This window comes from Tachyglossus aculeatus, chromosome 23 (genome assembly GCF_015852505.1).
Source record: "Tachyglossus aculeatus isolate mTacAcu1 chromosome 23, mTacAcu1.pri, whole genome shotgun sequence".
NCBI lineage: Eukaryota > Metazoa > Chordata > Mammalia > Monotremata > Tachyglossidae > Tachyglossus > Tachyglossus aculeatus.
Genome location: NC_052088.1, coordinates 12,049,225 through 12,063,723, shown reverse-complemented (window position 1 = coordinate 12,063,723; position 14,499 = coordinate 12,049,225). Strand labels below are relative to the sequence as shown.

At 46.3% G+C, this 14,499-nt stretch overlaps 1 protein-coding gene across 1 annotated transcript in view; it reads left to right on the top strand.

The window, feature by feature from the left end:
• Window positions 1-1,293: 1,293 nt before the first annotated feature.
• AGGF1 (angiogenic factor with G-patch and FHA domains 1) overlaps window positions 1,294-14,499 on the top strand; it is a gene marked incomplete at its 5' end in the record, with an annotated part of 42,923 nt that continues 29,717 nt past the window's right edge. The window contains 2 exons of the mRNA XM_038765559.1: window positions 1,294-1,506; window positions 13,992-14,094. Coding sequence (XP_038621487.1) covers window positions 1,294-1,506; window positions 13,992-14,094 — 316 coding nt within the window. The remainder of the gene's footprint in view (window positions 1,507-13,991; window positions 14,095-14,499) is intronic.

Genomic DNA, 14,499 nt, shown 5'->3' with positions numbered 1-14,499 from the left:
ATGTGGGACAACCTGATCACCCTGTATCCTCCCCAGTGCTTAGAACAGTGCTTCGCATCATCATCATCATCAGTCGTATTTATTGAGCGCTTACTATGTGCAGAGCACTGTACTAAGCGCTTGGGAAGTCCAAATTGGCAACATATAGAGACAGTCCCTACCCAACAGTGGGCTCACAGTCTAAAAGGGGAAGACAGAGAACAAAACCAAACATACTAACAAAATAAAATAAATAGAAGAGATATGTACAAGTAAAATAAATAAATAGAGTAATAAATATGTACAAACATATATAGAACTATCTATATATCTATATATATAACATCTATATATATATAGAACAGTGCTTTGCACATAGTAAGCGCTTAACAAATGCCATTATTACATATATACATATATACAGGTGCTTTGCACATAGTAAGCGCTTAATAAATGCCAAGTATTATTATTATTATTAACAAATGCCATCATTATTGTTATTATTATTAAAACAGACAGGCCTCAGGCCGCGCCTGCGCGCTGCGCGGCCCCTCGGGCTCTGACCGCCCCCGCCCCACGCGCGCTCTCCCGCCTTGGTCCGCTGGCGCATGCGCAGAGCGCCCCCCGCGCGCTCTCCCGCTTGGGTCCTCTGGCGCATGCGCAGAGCGCCCCCGCGCACTCTCCTGCTTGGGTCCGCTGGCGCATGCGCAGAGCGCCCCTCGCGCGCTCTCCCGCCTGGGTCCGCTGGCGCATGCGCAGAGCGCCCCCCCGCGCTCTCCCGCCTGGGTCCTCTGGCGGATGCGCAGAGCGCCCCCCCCCCCCCCCCCCCGCGCTCTCCCGCCTGGGTCCGCTGGCGCATGCACAGAGCGCCCCCCCGCGCGCTCTCCTGCTTGGGTCCGCCGGCGCATGCGCAGAGCGCCCCCCGCGCACTCTCCCGCCTGGGTCCTCTGGCGCATGCGCAGAGCGCCCCCGCGCTCTCCTGCTTGGGTCCGCTGGCGCATGCGCAGAGCGCCCCCCCGCGCGCGCTCCCGCCTGGGTCCGCTGGCGCATGCGCAGAGCGCCCCCTCCCCCCGCGCTGACCCGGAAGTAGTCGCGCCACTTCCGGTCCCGCGCCGGGAGCGGGCGGCGGCGGCGGCACGCGGCCCTGCCCCCTCGTCGTCGTCGTCAGGGGGAAGTTGTCGGTGACAGGGGTCGTCGTGACGGGGTAATGGCCGCCGCCGGCGCCTTCCCGCCCCCTCAGGCCGCGTCGTCGTCGTCCTGAGCGCGCCCCCTCCCCCCCCCGTCATGGCGACCCCCGGCCCTCCCTCCTCCTCCTCGTCGTCGTCGTCGCCGCCGCCGTCGTCGCCATCGCCGTCGCCCCCCGCCTCGCCGGAGCCGGAGCTGGTGCAGCTGAGGCGCCAAGTGGAGCGCCTGGAGCAGGAGCTGCGGACCTGCCGGCGCCAGGTGCGGGACATCGAGAGGGTCCTCGGCCGCACCCAGCGGCTCTACCAGGGCGCCGAGGCCTGCAACCAGGAGCTCCGCACGCAGGTCAGCCAGATAGCCAGACGTCAATCAATCAATCAACTGACAGCTCTCACCTCCTCCTCCAGGAGGCCTTCCCACCCTCAGCCCCTTCCTTAACAATAACAATAATGGCGTTTATGAAGCGCTTACTAGGTGCCAAGCACCGCTCTAAGCGCCGGGGAGGTACAAGGTGATCAGGTTGTCCCACAGGGGGCTCCCAGTCTTCACCCCCATTTTAATAATAATAATAATAATTGGCATTTATTAAGCGCTTCCTATGTGCCAAGCACCGTTCTAAGCGCTGGGGAGGTACAAGGTGATCCGGTTGTCCCGCAGGGGGCTCACAGTCTTCATCCCCATTTTAATAGTAATAATAGTAATTGGCATTTATTAAGCACTTACTATATGTCAAGCACCGTTCTAAACGCTGGGGAGGTACAAGGTGATCAGGTTGTCCCACAGGGGGCTCTCAGTCTTCATCCCCATTTTAATAGTAATAATAATAATTGGTATTTATTAAGCGCTTACTATGTGCCAAGCACTGTTCTAAGCGCCAGGGAGGTACAAGGTGAACCGGTTGTCCCGCAGGGGCCTCACAGTCTTAATCCCCATTTTAATAATGATAATAATAATTGGCATTTATTAAGCGCTTACTATGTGCCAAGCACCGTTCTAAGCGCTGGGGAGGTACAAGGTGATCAGGTTGTCCCGCAGGGGGCTCCCAGTCTTCATCCCCATTTTAATAATAATAATTGGCATTTATGAAGCGCTTCCTATGTGCCAAGCACCGTTCTAAGCGCTGGGGAGGTACAAGGTGATCAGGTTGTCCCACAGCGGGCTCACAGTCTTCACCCCCATTTTAATAATAATAATAATAATTGGCATTTATTAAGCGCTTACTATGTGCCAAGCTGTGTTCTAAACGCTGGGGAGGTACAAGGTGATCCGGTTGTTCCGCAGGGGGCTCACATCATCATCATCAATCGCATTTATTGAGCGCTTACTATGTGCAGAGCACTGTACTAAGCGCTTGGGAAGTACAAATTGGCAACATATAGAGTCCCTACCCAACAGTGGGCTCACAGTCTTAATCCCTATTTTAATAATAATAATAATAATAAGCGCTTAGTACAGTGCTCTGCACATAGTAAGCGCTCAATCAATACGATTGATGATAATAATAATAATTGGCATTTATTAAGCGCTTACTATGTGTCAAGCACCGTTCCAATCACTGGGGAGGTACAAGGTGATCAGGTTGTCCCACGGGGGGCTCCCAGTCTTCATCCCCATTTTAATAATAGTAGTAATAATTGGCATTTATTAAGCGCTTACTATGTGCCAAGCACCGTTCCAAGCGCCGGGGAGGTACAAGGTGATCAGGTTGTCCCGCAGGGGGGCTCCCAGTCTTCACCCCCATTTTAATAATAATAATTGGCATTTATTAAGCGCTTACTATGTGCCAAGCACCGTTCTAAGCGCCGGGGAGGTACAAGGTGATCCAGTTGTCCCGCAGGGGGCTCACAGTCTTAATCCCCATTTTAATAATAATAATAATAAGCGCTTAGTACAGTGCTCTGCACATAGTAAGCGCTCAATCAATACGATTGATGATAATAATAATAATTGGCATTTATTAAGCGCTTCCTATGTGCCAAGCACCGTTTTAAGCGCCGGGGAGGTACAAGGTGATCCGGTTGTCCAACAGGGAGCTCACAGTTTTCACCCCCATTTTAATAATAATAATAATAATTGGCATTTATTAAGCGCTTACTATGTGCCAAGCACCGTTCTAAGCGTCGGGGAGGTACAAGGTGATCCGGTTGTCCCGCAGGGGGCTCACAGTCTTCATCCCCATTTTAATAGTAATAATAATAATTGGCATTTATTAAGCACTTACTATAAGTCAAGCACCGTTCGAAATGCTGGGGAGGTACAAGGTGATCAGGTTGTCCCACGGTGGGGCTCCCAGTCTTCATCCCCATTTTAATAATAATAATAATTGGCATTTATTAAGCGCTTACTATGTGCCAAGCACCGTTCTAAGCGCCGGGGAGGTACAAGGTGATCAGGTTGTCCCGCGGGGGGCTCACAGTCTTCACCCCCATTTTAATAATAATAATTGGTATTTATGAAGCGCTTCCTATGTGCCAAGCACCGTTCTAAGCGCTGGGGAGGTACAAGGTGATCCAGTTGTCCCGCAGGGGGCTCCCAGTCTTCACCCCCATTTTAATAATGATAATAATAATTGGCATTTATTAAGCGCTTACTATGTGCCAAGCTGTGTTCTAAACGCTGGGGAGGTACAAGGTGATCCGGTTGTTCCGCAGGGGGCTCACATCATCATCATCAATCGCATTTATTGAGCGCTTACTATGTGCAGAGCACTGTACTAAGCGCTTGGGAAGTACAAATTGGCAACATATAGAGTCTCTACCCAACAGTGGGCTCACAGTTTTAATCCCTATTTTAATAATAATAATAATAATAAGCGCTTAGTACAGTGCTCTGCACATAGTAAACACTCAATCAATACGATTGATGATAATAATAATAATTGGCATTTATTAAGCGCTTACTATGTGCCAAGCACCGTTCCAAGCGCCGGGGAGGTACAAGGTGATCAGGTTGTCCCGCAGGGGGGCTCCCAGTCTTCATCCCCATTTTAATAATAATAATTGGCATTTATTAAGCGCTTACTATGTGCCAAGCACCGTTCTAAGCGCTGGGGAGGTACAAGGTGATCAGGTTGTCCCGCAGGGGGCTCACAGTCTTCACCCCCATTTTAATAATAATAATAATAATTGGCATTTATTAAGCGCTTCCTATGTGCCAAGCACCGTTCTAAGCGCTGGGGAGGTACAAGGTGATCCGGTTGTCCCGCAGGGGGCTCACAGTCTTCATCCCCATTTTAATAGTAATAATAATAATTGGCATTTATTAAGCACTTACTATATGTCAAGCACCGTTCTAAACGCTGGGGAGGTACAAGGTGATCAGGTTGTCCCACGGTGGGGCTCCCAGTCTTCATCCCCATTTTAATAATAATAATTGGCATTTATTAAGCGCTTACTATGTGCCAAGCACCGTTCTAAGCGCCGGGGAGGTACAAGGTGAACCGGTTGTCCCGCAGGGGGCTCACAGTCTTAATCCCCATTTTAATAATAATAATAATAAGCGCTTAGTACAGTGCTCTGCACATAGTAAGCGCTCAATCAATACGATTGATGATAATAATAATAATTGGCATTTATTAAGCGCTTCCTATGTGCCAAGCACCGTTTTAAGCGCCGGGGAGGTACAAGGTGATCCGGTTGTCCAACAGGGAGCTCACAGTTTTCACCCCCATTTTAATAATAATAATAATAATTGGCATTTATTAAGCGCTTACTATGTGCCAAGCACCGTTCTAAGCGTCGGGGAGGTACAAGGTGATCCGGTTGTCCCGCAGGGGGCTCACAGTCTTCATCCCCATTTTAATAGTAATAATAATAATTGGCATTTATTAAGCACTTACTATATGTCAAGCACCGTTCTAAACGCTGGGGAGGTACAAGGTGATCAGGTTGTCCCACGGTGGGGCTCCCAGTCTTCACCCCCATTTTAATAATAATAATTGGCATTTATTAAGCACTTACTATGTGCCAAGCACTGTTCTAAGCGCTGGGGAGGTACAAGGTGATCAGGTTGTCCCGCAGGGGGCTCACAGTCTTCACCCCCATTTTAATAATAATAATTGGTATTTATGAAGCGCTTCCTATGTGCCAAGCACCGTTCTAAGCGCTGGGGAGGTACAAGGTGATCCGGTTGTCCCGCAGGGGGCTCCCAGTCTTCACCCCCATTTTAATAATGATAATAATAATTGGCATTTATTAAGCGCTTACTATGTGCCAAGCACCGTTCTAAGCGCTGGAGAGGTACAAGGTGATCAGGTTGTCCCCCAGGGGCTCACAGTCTTCACCCCCATTTTAATGCTAATAGTAATAATTGGCATTTATTAAGCGCTTTCTGTGTGCCAAGCACCGTTCTAAGAGCTGGGGAGGTACAAGGTGATCAGGTTGTCCCACACGGGGCTCACAGTCTTCACCCCTATTTTAATAATAATAATAATTGGCATTTATTAAGCGCTTACTATGTGCCAAGCACCGTTCTAAGTGCTGGGGAGGTACAAGGTGATCAGGTTGTCCCACGGGGGGCTCACAGTCTTAATCCCCATTTTAATAATAATAATAATAATTGGCATTTATTAAGCGCTTACTATGTGCCAAGCACTGTTCTAAGCGCTGGGGAGGTGCAAGGTGATCCGGTTGTTCCGCAGGGGGCTCACATCATCATCATCAATTGTATTGAGCGCTTACTATGTGCAGAGCACTGTACTAAGCGCTTGGGAAGTACAAATTGGCAACATATAGAGTCCCTACCCAACAGTGGGCTCACAGTCTTAATCCCCATTTTAATAATAATAATAATAAGCGCTTAGTACAGTGCTCTGCACATAGTAAGCGCTCAATAAATACGATTGATGATAATAATAATAATTGGCATTTATTAAGCGCTTACTATGTGCCAAGCACCGTTCTAAACACTGGGGAGGTGCCAGGTGATCCGGTTGTCCCGCGGGGGGCTCACAGTCTTCATCCCCATTTTAATAATGATAATAATAATTGGCATTTATTTAGCGCTTACTATTCGCCAAGCACCGTTCTAAACGCTGGGGAGGTACAAGGTGATCAGGTTGTCCCGCAGGGGGCTCACAGTCTTAATCCCCATTTTAATAATAATAATAATAAGCGCTTAGTACAGTGCTCTGCACATAGTAAGCACTCAATAAATACAATTGATGATAATAATAATAATTGGCATTTATTAAGCGCTTACTATGTGCCAAGCTGTGTTCTAAACGCTGGGAAGGTACAAGGTGAGCAGGTTGTCCCATAGGGAGCTCACTGTCTTCACCCCCATTTTAATAATAATAATTGGCATTTATTAAGCGCTTACTATGTGCCAAGCACTGTTCTAAGCGCTGGGGAGGTACAAGGTGATCCGGTTGTTCCGCAGGGGGCTCACATCATCATCATCAATCGTATTTATTGAGCGCTTACTGTGTGCAGAGCACTGTACTAAGCGCTTGGGAAGTACAAATTGGCAACATATAGAGAGAGTCCCTACCCAACAGTGGGCTCACAGTCTTAATCCCCATTTTAATAATAATAATAATAAGCAGTTAGTACAGTGCTCTGCACATAGTAAGTGCTCAATAAATACGATTGATGATAATAATAATAATTGGCATTTATTAAGCGCTTCCTATGTGCCAAGCACCGTTCCAAGCACTGGGGAGGTACAAGGTGATCAGGTTGTCCCACATGGGACTCACAGTCTTCACCCCCATTTTAATAATAGTAGTAATAATTGGCATTTATTAAACGCTTACTATGTGCCAAGCACCGTTCTAAGCGCTGGGGAGGTACAAGGTGATCAGGTTGTCCCACAGGGGGCTCACAGTCTTCATCCCCATTTTAATAATAATAATAATAATAATTGGCATTTATTAAGCGCTTACTATGTGCCAAGCACCGTTCTAAGTGCTGGGGAGGTACAAGGTGATCCAGTTGTCCCACAGGGGGCTCACAGTCTTCACCCCCATTTTAATAATAATAATAATAATAATAATAATTGGCATTTATTAAACGCTTACTATGTGCCAAGCACCGTTCTAAGCGCTGGGGAGGTACAAGGTGATCAGGTTGTCCCACAGGGGGCTCACAGTCTTCATCCCCATTTTAATAATAATAATAATAATAATTGGCATTTATTAAGCGCTTACTATGTGCCAAGCACCGTTCTAAGTGCTGGGGAGGTACAAGGTGATCCAGTTGTCCCACAGGGGGCTCACAGTCTTCACCCCCATTTTAATAATAATAATAATAATAATAATAATTGACATTTATTAAGCACTTACTATGTGCCAAGCACCGTTCTAAGCGCCGGGGAGGTACAAGGTGATCAGGTTGTCCCACGGGGGGCTCACAATCTTAATCCCCATTTTACGGATGAGGGAACTGAGGCCCAGAGAAGTGAAGTGACCGCCCAAAGTCACACAGCTGACAAGTGGCGGAGCCGGGATTTGAACCCATGACCTCTGACTCCAAAGCCCATCATCAGTCGTATTTATTGAGCGCTTACTGTGTGCAGAGCACTGTACTAAGCGCTTGGAAAGTACAAGTTGGCAACACGTAGAGACAGTCCCTACCCAACAGTGGGCTCACAGTCTAAAAGGGGGAGACAGAGAACAAAACCAAACATACTAACAAAATAAAATAAATAGAATAGATATGTACAAGTAAAGTAAATAAATAGAGTAACGAATATGTACAAACATATATACATATATACAGGTGCAGTGGGGAAGGGAAGAGCATGGAAGCCCATGCTCTTTCCACTGAGCCACGCTGCTTCTCTATTCCTCTCCCCCTCGTCCCCCTCTCCATCCCCCCCATCTTACCTCCCTCCCTTCCCCACAGCACCTGTATATGTTTGTACATATTTATTACTCTATCTATTGATTTTACTTGTACCTATCTATTCTATTTATTTTATTTTGTTAGTATGTTTGGTATGGTTCTCTGTCTCCCCCTTCTAGACTGTGAGCCCACTGTTGGGTAGGCACTGTCTCTATAGGTTGCCAGCTTGTACTTCCCAAGCGCTTAGTACAGTGCTCTGCACACAGAAAGTGCTCAATAAATACGATTGATTGATTAAGCGCTTACTATTCCTTCATTCACTCAGTCACATTTATTGAGCGCTTACTGTGTGCAGAGCACTGGACTAAGCGCTTGGGAAGTACAAATCCACAACATATAGGGACGGTCCCTACCCAACAAACAGGCTCACAGTCTAAAAGGGAAAAATGATGGTATTTGTTAAGCACTTACTATGGGCCAAGCACTGTCCTAAGCGCTGGTGTAGATACAAGGTATTTAGGTTGCCCCACTTGGGGCTCACAGCCTTAATCCCCATTTTACAGATGAGGTAACCGAGGCCCGGAGAAGTTAAGTGACTTGCCCAAAGTCACACAGCTAACAAGTAGCGGAGTCGGGATTAGAACCCATGACCTCTGACCCCCAAGCCTGTGCTCTTTCCACTAAGCCAGGCCGCTTCTCTGTGTGCCGAGCACTGTTCTAAGCACTGGGGTAGATACAAGGTAATCAGGTTGTCCCATGTGGGGCTTACACTCTACATCCCCATTTTACAGATGAGGGAACTGAGGCCCAGAGAAGCCAAGTGACTTGCCCAAGGTCACACAGCTGGCACTAACCAGAGTCATCATCATCAATCGTATTTATTGAGCGCTTACTATGTGCAGAGCACTGTACTAAGCGCTTGGGAAGTACAAATTGGCAACATATAGAGACAGGAGCTACCCAACAGTGGGCTCACAGTCTAAAAGGGGGAGACAGAGAACAAAACCAAACATACTAACAAAATAAAATAAATAGAATAGATATGTACAAGTAAAATAAGTAAATAAATAAATAGAGTAATAAATATGTACAAACATATATATATATATATAACCAGAATCAGGAGGCTATTCTTATTCTAGATCTTCTAGAAGATCTTCTAGACTGTGAGCCCATTTTGGGGTAGGGACCATCTCTATATGTTGCCGATTTGTACTTCCCAGGCACTTAATCCAGTGCTCTGCACACAGTAAGCACTCAATATATATGAATGAATGAATGAATATTTGTTATGCGCTTACTGTGTGCCAAGCACTAAGCGCTGGGGTAGATACTTGTTCTGATGTCTGGCTCCCCCATTCTAATAATAATAATAATAATAATAATAATAATAATAATAATGTTGGTATTTGTGAAGCACTTGCTATGTGCCAAGCACTGTTCTAACAGCTGGCGTAGATACAGGGTAATCAAGGTTGTTCCACATGGGGCTCACAGTCTTCACCCCCCATTTTACAGATGAGGGAACTGAAGCACAGAAAAGTTAAGTGACTTGCCCAAAGTTGCACAGCTGACAAGTGGCGGAGCTGGGATTAGAACTCATGACCTCTGACTCCCAAGCCCGCGCTCTTTCCCCTGAGCCACACTGCTTCTCTAAAGACTGTAAATTCTAGAGTAGTGACTGTCTCTATTGCTGAATTGTACTTTCTAAGCGCTCAATAAATACAACTGAATGAATGAACTAGAGAAGCAGCGTGGCTCAATGGAAAGAGCCCGGGCTTGGGAGTCAGAGGTCATGGGTTCAAATCCTGGCTCCACCAATTGTCCACTGTGTGACTTTGGGCAAGTCACTTAACTACTCTGTGCCTGTTACCTCATCTGTAAAAGGGGGATGTGAGCCCCACATGGGACAATGTGATCACCTTATATCCTCTCCTGTGCTTAGAACAGTGCTTTGCACATAGTAAGCGCTTAACAAATGCCATTATTATTATTATTATTGTTAATGAATGAACACAAAGAGTCAGAAGGTCGTGGGTTCTAATTCCGGCTCTGCCACTTGTCTGCTGCTTGACCTTGGGCCAGTCACTTCACTTCTCTGAGTTTCAGTTCCCTCATCTGTAAAATGGGAAGCAGGACTATAAGCCCTGCGTGGGGCAGGGACTGTGTCCAACCCGATCTGCTTGGATCCACCCCAGCGCCTAGTACAGTGCCTGCCACATAGTAAGGGTTTAACAAAAACCATCGTAATAATGATTACAAGGTATTCAGGTGGTCCAAAGTGGGGCTCACAGTTTCAGTCCCCATTTTACGGATGAGGTAACTGAGGCACAGAGAAGTGAAATAGCTTGCCCGAGCTGTCACAGCATGCAGGTGGCAGAGCCGGGATTAGAACCCACGACTCTGACTCCCAAGCCCCTGCTCTTAACACTAAGCCACACCACTTTGGGAGTACCGACTGGACACCCCGGATGCCGCCACCAAAGGCTTTGCTGCAGACGAGCCAGGACCCAAGTGGGTCCCCCCATAAAAATCCCCAATAACCCCCTGTCATGTGGGAGCCACCCGCCTAGCCCCCACCCCAAACCTGGAAGGGCTGGGGCCTAGTGGAAAGAGCACAGGCCTATGATGTAATAATAATATTAATAGTTATTATCATTGTATTCGTTATGCACATCTGCCAAGCTAGCTCTCTTCCTACTGAGCTCTACTGAGAGCTCACCTCTTCCAGGAGGCCTTCCCAGCCTGAGCCCCCTTTTTCCTCCCCTCCTTCCCCTCCCCACAACACTTGTATATATGTTTGTACAGATTTATTACTCTATTTTCCTTGTACGTATTTACTATTCTATTTATTTTGTTAATGATGTGCATCCCTTTTAGACTGTGAGCCCAATGTTGGGTGGGGACTGTCTCTATATGTTGCCAATTTGTACTTCCCAAGCGCTTAGTACAGTGCTCTGCACATAGTAAGCGCTCAATAAATACGATTGATGATGATGATCTAGCTTTATTTCTACGTATTCTGATGACTTGACACCTGTCCACATGTTTTGTTGTCTGTCTCCCCCTTCTAGACTGTGAGCCCATTGTTGGGTAGGGGCCGTCTCTGTATGTTGCCAACTTGTACTTCCCAAGCGCTTAGTACAGTGCTCTGCACACGGTAAGCACTCAATAAATATGATTGAATGAATGAGAGGCCTGATTCTGGGGTAAAGCAAAATAAAATGGGTGCAAACCAGATGCGTTAGGTTATTGGCTTCAGGAAGGGGTTGAAGTGCGCATCAGAAATGAGAGGCTGTTAGGTTGCCTAGGCTCAAACCTGGGTGAACTGACTTTCAATATACCTTGAAACACACCATCATTATGAGCACCGTCCATTACAATTTAGCCCTGGTTATTTTCACATTTTCACAAAATACGGACACATTTTGGCATCCTATTCCCCTTCTGCCCTGAGTGCCAGTGGAAACCATCTCCCTTATACCCATTGGGCTTTAGATGGTCCATTTCAAATAGAATTTCCTTTTCCAAGGTTTTAACAAACATTGGGCATTGGTTAGGAATAAAAATAGTAGTTTTCCAGGGCAGTTTGATTTATATCCTGGGCCAAGATTTTGATTTGTTTTTAGTGCAGACTGCTGTTCACAGCCCTTTCCCTGCCAAACATCCGGGGCCATCTCCAGGGCAGGGCACCTGGGACATTCAGATGAGACCACTGTGACCATCCCATCTCTTTTGGGGGCAACAGTTTCCTCCACTTTGGTAGAAAAGCTGGTGGTGGTGACAATGCAGGGCTCTGGTGTGAGTGACATTAGGGCGGGCAAATCTCTTGAAGGGGGCACAGGGGCCACTGCCTCTGTTGATTCCTCTGGCCACAGGGTTTCTAGAGTCCAGTCCCTCGAGACTAAGCTTGTTGTGGGCAGGGAACTTGTGTATAACTCTGTTATGTGGTACTCTCTACTGTTGTAGAGAACCAGCGTGGTCTAGTGGATAGAGCATGGGCCTGGGAATGAGAAAGACCTAGGTTCTAGCTCTGGGTCTGCGAATTGTCTGCTGTGTGACCTTGGGTAGGTCATTTCACTTCTGTGCCTCAGTTACCTCATCTGTAAAATGGCAATTTAGACTGCCAGCCCTATGTGGGACCTGGGCTATGTCCAACCCAGTTAGCTTATATCTATGCCAGGGCTTGGAACAGTGACTGGCACAGAGTAAGCACTTAACAAATACCACAGTTGTTGTGGTAACTTTCCCAAGCCCTTAGTTCAGTGCTCTGTACACAGTAAATGCTAAATAAATATCACTTGATTGATTGATGGAGTCCTAGGAACCTTTTGCTTTCCCGGAGAGCGTCCCTAGGCTCTCCCATCCTTGCCTATCTCCCCCAGTAGCCCAGTAAGCCCTCTGAGGTCAACCCTACACACAGTACTGTTCCAAGTTAGTGTTGAAAGGATGAATCAAAAATGCAATTTAAAGTGTTCAGTCTGAAGCTTAATTATGGAATTACTCTTCCCCATGCTACAACAAGAAGTCTCACTCTGACTGCTGCCGTACTCTGGAGTTCAAATAACACTTGCTTGTCATTTCACTCTACTGAGCAATTTAATAATTAACACTTTGGCTATGTTTAGTGAGAGTCTAGATATGTTAATTTTGCACTTTATTTTGATTCGTTAACTTTACCACTGTATAAAAGTTTGTGTTTTGCACCCTGAAAGATTTAAATTATTTTCAAGTGTCTGTGACAAATTACGAAATATTCCTATCTTTTAGAGTTTTTTATATGTTAGAGAATGTTGTAGAGTTGAACTGTTCTCACTCTGTGCCCAAACGCTGTTTGTGACGTCTGAGATTGAGGCCAGTGGTGGCAATGCACCAATTTGGGTACTTGAACTCAGCGCTTAGATCAGTGCTTCACACATAGTAAGCACGTAACAAATACCATCATTATTTTCAACGAACACTAGCTTCACTGGTCAAGTAGGCATCCATGTCATGCAGTATTGTCAGTTTTTTACAGTCTTGAGTATTTCAAATTTCCTCCTATTTGGTACTTTTTAAAGTGGGCACAGATGGGAAAAATTACATTTTACTGATGCACTTGATAAAATCGCAGTTTTCTTTCAACGTTGTTTTGCTCTTTCAAGAAATTTGTACTCCGTGCCCTTCTTGGGGTCGGAAGTCCTGGCTTACTGACTCAAGGCTGTCCCAAACCTGCGCTTTAGCTAGTAAGCTGTAAGCACCTCTGTGGAACCTCAATTTTATATATACTCCTTTTATTCCCACAGTACTTTACCATAGCTCAATTTTTCCCTCTTCACATCCCTGTGAGGTAGAGAATTGCAGGTATTTTTTCCTCCATTTTTCAGGTGAGGAAGCTGAGGACCAGAGAGGTTAAGTGACTTGCTCAAATTCACACAGCTGGCAAGTAACAGAGCTGGAACTAGAATAATAATGTTTAACCATTTACTATGGGCCAAACACTACTAAGCAGCGTGGCTTAGTGGATAGAGCATGGGCCTGGGGCCCTGAGTGTCCCCTGCATTAGATTTCCACAAGTCGCAAGACTCAGAACTTGACAGATTGAATGGGCACCACTACAGAACTTTCTAAATGAGGCCCTTCATCCCAAATGTCAGATTACTTGTAAATGCAGTGTAAATGCTATCCCTCCATATTTTAGCTAGAACCCGATGACAGAATCAGACATCTTTGTCCTGATGGTACGTGTCCGTCTGAATGCAATGCGGATTTGGAAGAGCCAGTTGTGCACGTGCAGCACGGCATTAGAAATGCAGAGTTAGAGAGTACCATGGTGTGAGTGTTCCTTACTGCAGATTCTGCAAGAATGCAACCTCCATGGTATAAGAGAGCCGTGTGAATGCATGGATGGCTGAAAAGAGGGTCAGCTGAGGGTGCTGGATTTAAGTATTTTACTTTTACTTGTCTTCTTTTACAAAGAAGACAGTTACCGTACATTAGCATTTGCTGTGGAATAAGGTGGTTCGTGCTTGTTCTTCTACAACTAAGGGGTTGTTTTTTTTCCAGGTTGAAGAACTCAGTAAAGAAATCCATTACAGGAAAAAGAGGGAGAAAAACAAGTCTGATGTAGAAGTACAAACAGAAAACTATGCACCTTGGCCAACTTCAGGTACTCAAGTTTACAAAAATAAGAATCCCTTTTACCTAAAACAACAAATTCTGACAATCCATCCCGTTCACCTATAGGAAAGGATGTTGCACCAGCCTCTGGTGTGATAGTTGCTTAGAATCACTCTTGTTTTTGGAATGAGATGATCTTAATAAATGTAGGTCGTGATGAAAAGTAATCTCCTGTCCCAAACTTTCCCAAATAGACAATGAGCCTGATAGACAACAGCCATTAGAACCCTGTGGCCTTGAGTGAGACCTGCCAGAGCAGGATGGGTGTAGGCCAGGGGTGCATTAGTGTGGGGTGACCATTACTTCCATCTCCTTTCTCTCCACCTTTCTGCCTCCACGTGTCTCCCTCCCCATGCCCCTCACCAAGCTGGTCCTTCTGGAGCAAAGGTTGGAA